Here is a 496-nt window from a genome sequence, read left to right on the forward strand (position 1 = left end):
TATTATGCAAAGCAGCATATTAAGGTAAAATATGCTGTCAGTTGTTGAACATTAACCCTAGAAAAGAGTCTTATACATAACCCAATTTATTTTAAATGTTTTTATAATTTACTTTTTAAAATCTAAATATAAACAAACGTTCTTACTTGAAAGTAAAAACATTTAATTAAATATGTATGTTTTTTGGCAGTGCTCACTAATGACAATGGCCCTGAGACTGTACACGAGCCGTAAGGAAGGAGGCAGAGGCCACTGTCCAGGATGAAACATCCAAGATCCATAAATACATCAAGGACAAAGCCTCAACGGACGATGTGCTCAGCGAATGTCTCAGGCAATGGGGAACAGAGGACAAGGTGCTGGAGGACCCACCAGGGGAGGACAAGCCCCTACATGGGATGTACCACCGGCAAATAACTGATGTGGCTGATATCAGGAAATCCTGGAGAAAGCTGGACTCAAGGACAGCACAGAGGCCCTCATCCTGGCTGCACAG

At 41.7% G+C, this 496-nt stretch overlaps 2 protein-coding genes across 2 annotated transcripts in view; both read left to right on the forward strand.

Moving 5' to 3' along the window:
• LOC103130331 (lysosomal acid phosphatase-like) overlaps nt 1-496 on the forward strand; it is a 13,429-nt gene that overhangs the window by 2,648 nt on the left and 10,285 nt on the right. The gene's annotated exons all lie outside the window — the stretch shown is intronic.
• Nucleotides 1-496, forward strand: part of LOC103130333 (lysosomal acid phosphatase-like) — a 5,481-nt gene that overhangs the window by 1,000 nt on the left and 3,985 nt on the right. Inside the window, exon 2 of the mRNA XM_016665824.1 lies at nt 294-409. Coding sequence (XP_016521310.1) covers nt 294-409 — 116 coding nt within the window. The remainder of the gene's footprint in view (nt 1-293; nt 410-496) is intronic.

Source organism: Poecilia formosa, unplaced genomic scaffold (assembly GCF_000485575.1).
Source record: "Poecilia formosa unplaced genomic scaffold, Poecilia_formosa-5.1.2 Scaffold625, whole genome shotgun sequence".
NCBI lineage: Eukaryota > Metazoa > Chordata > Actinopteri > Cyprinodontiformes > Poeciliidae > Poecilia > Poecilia formosa.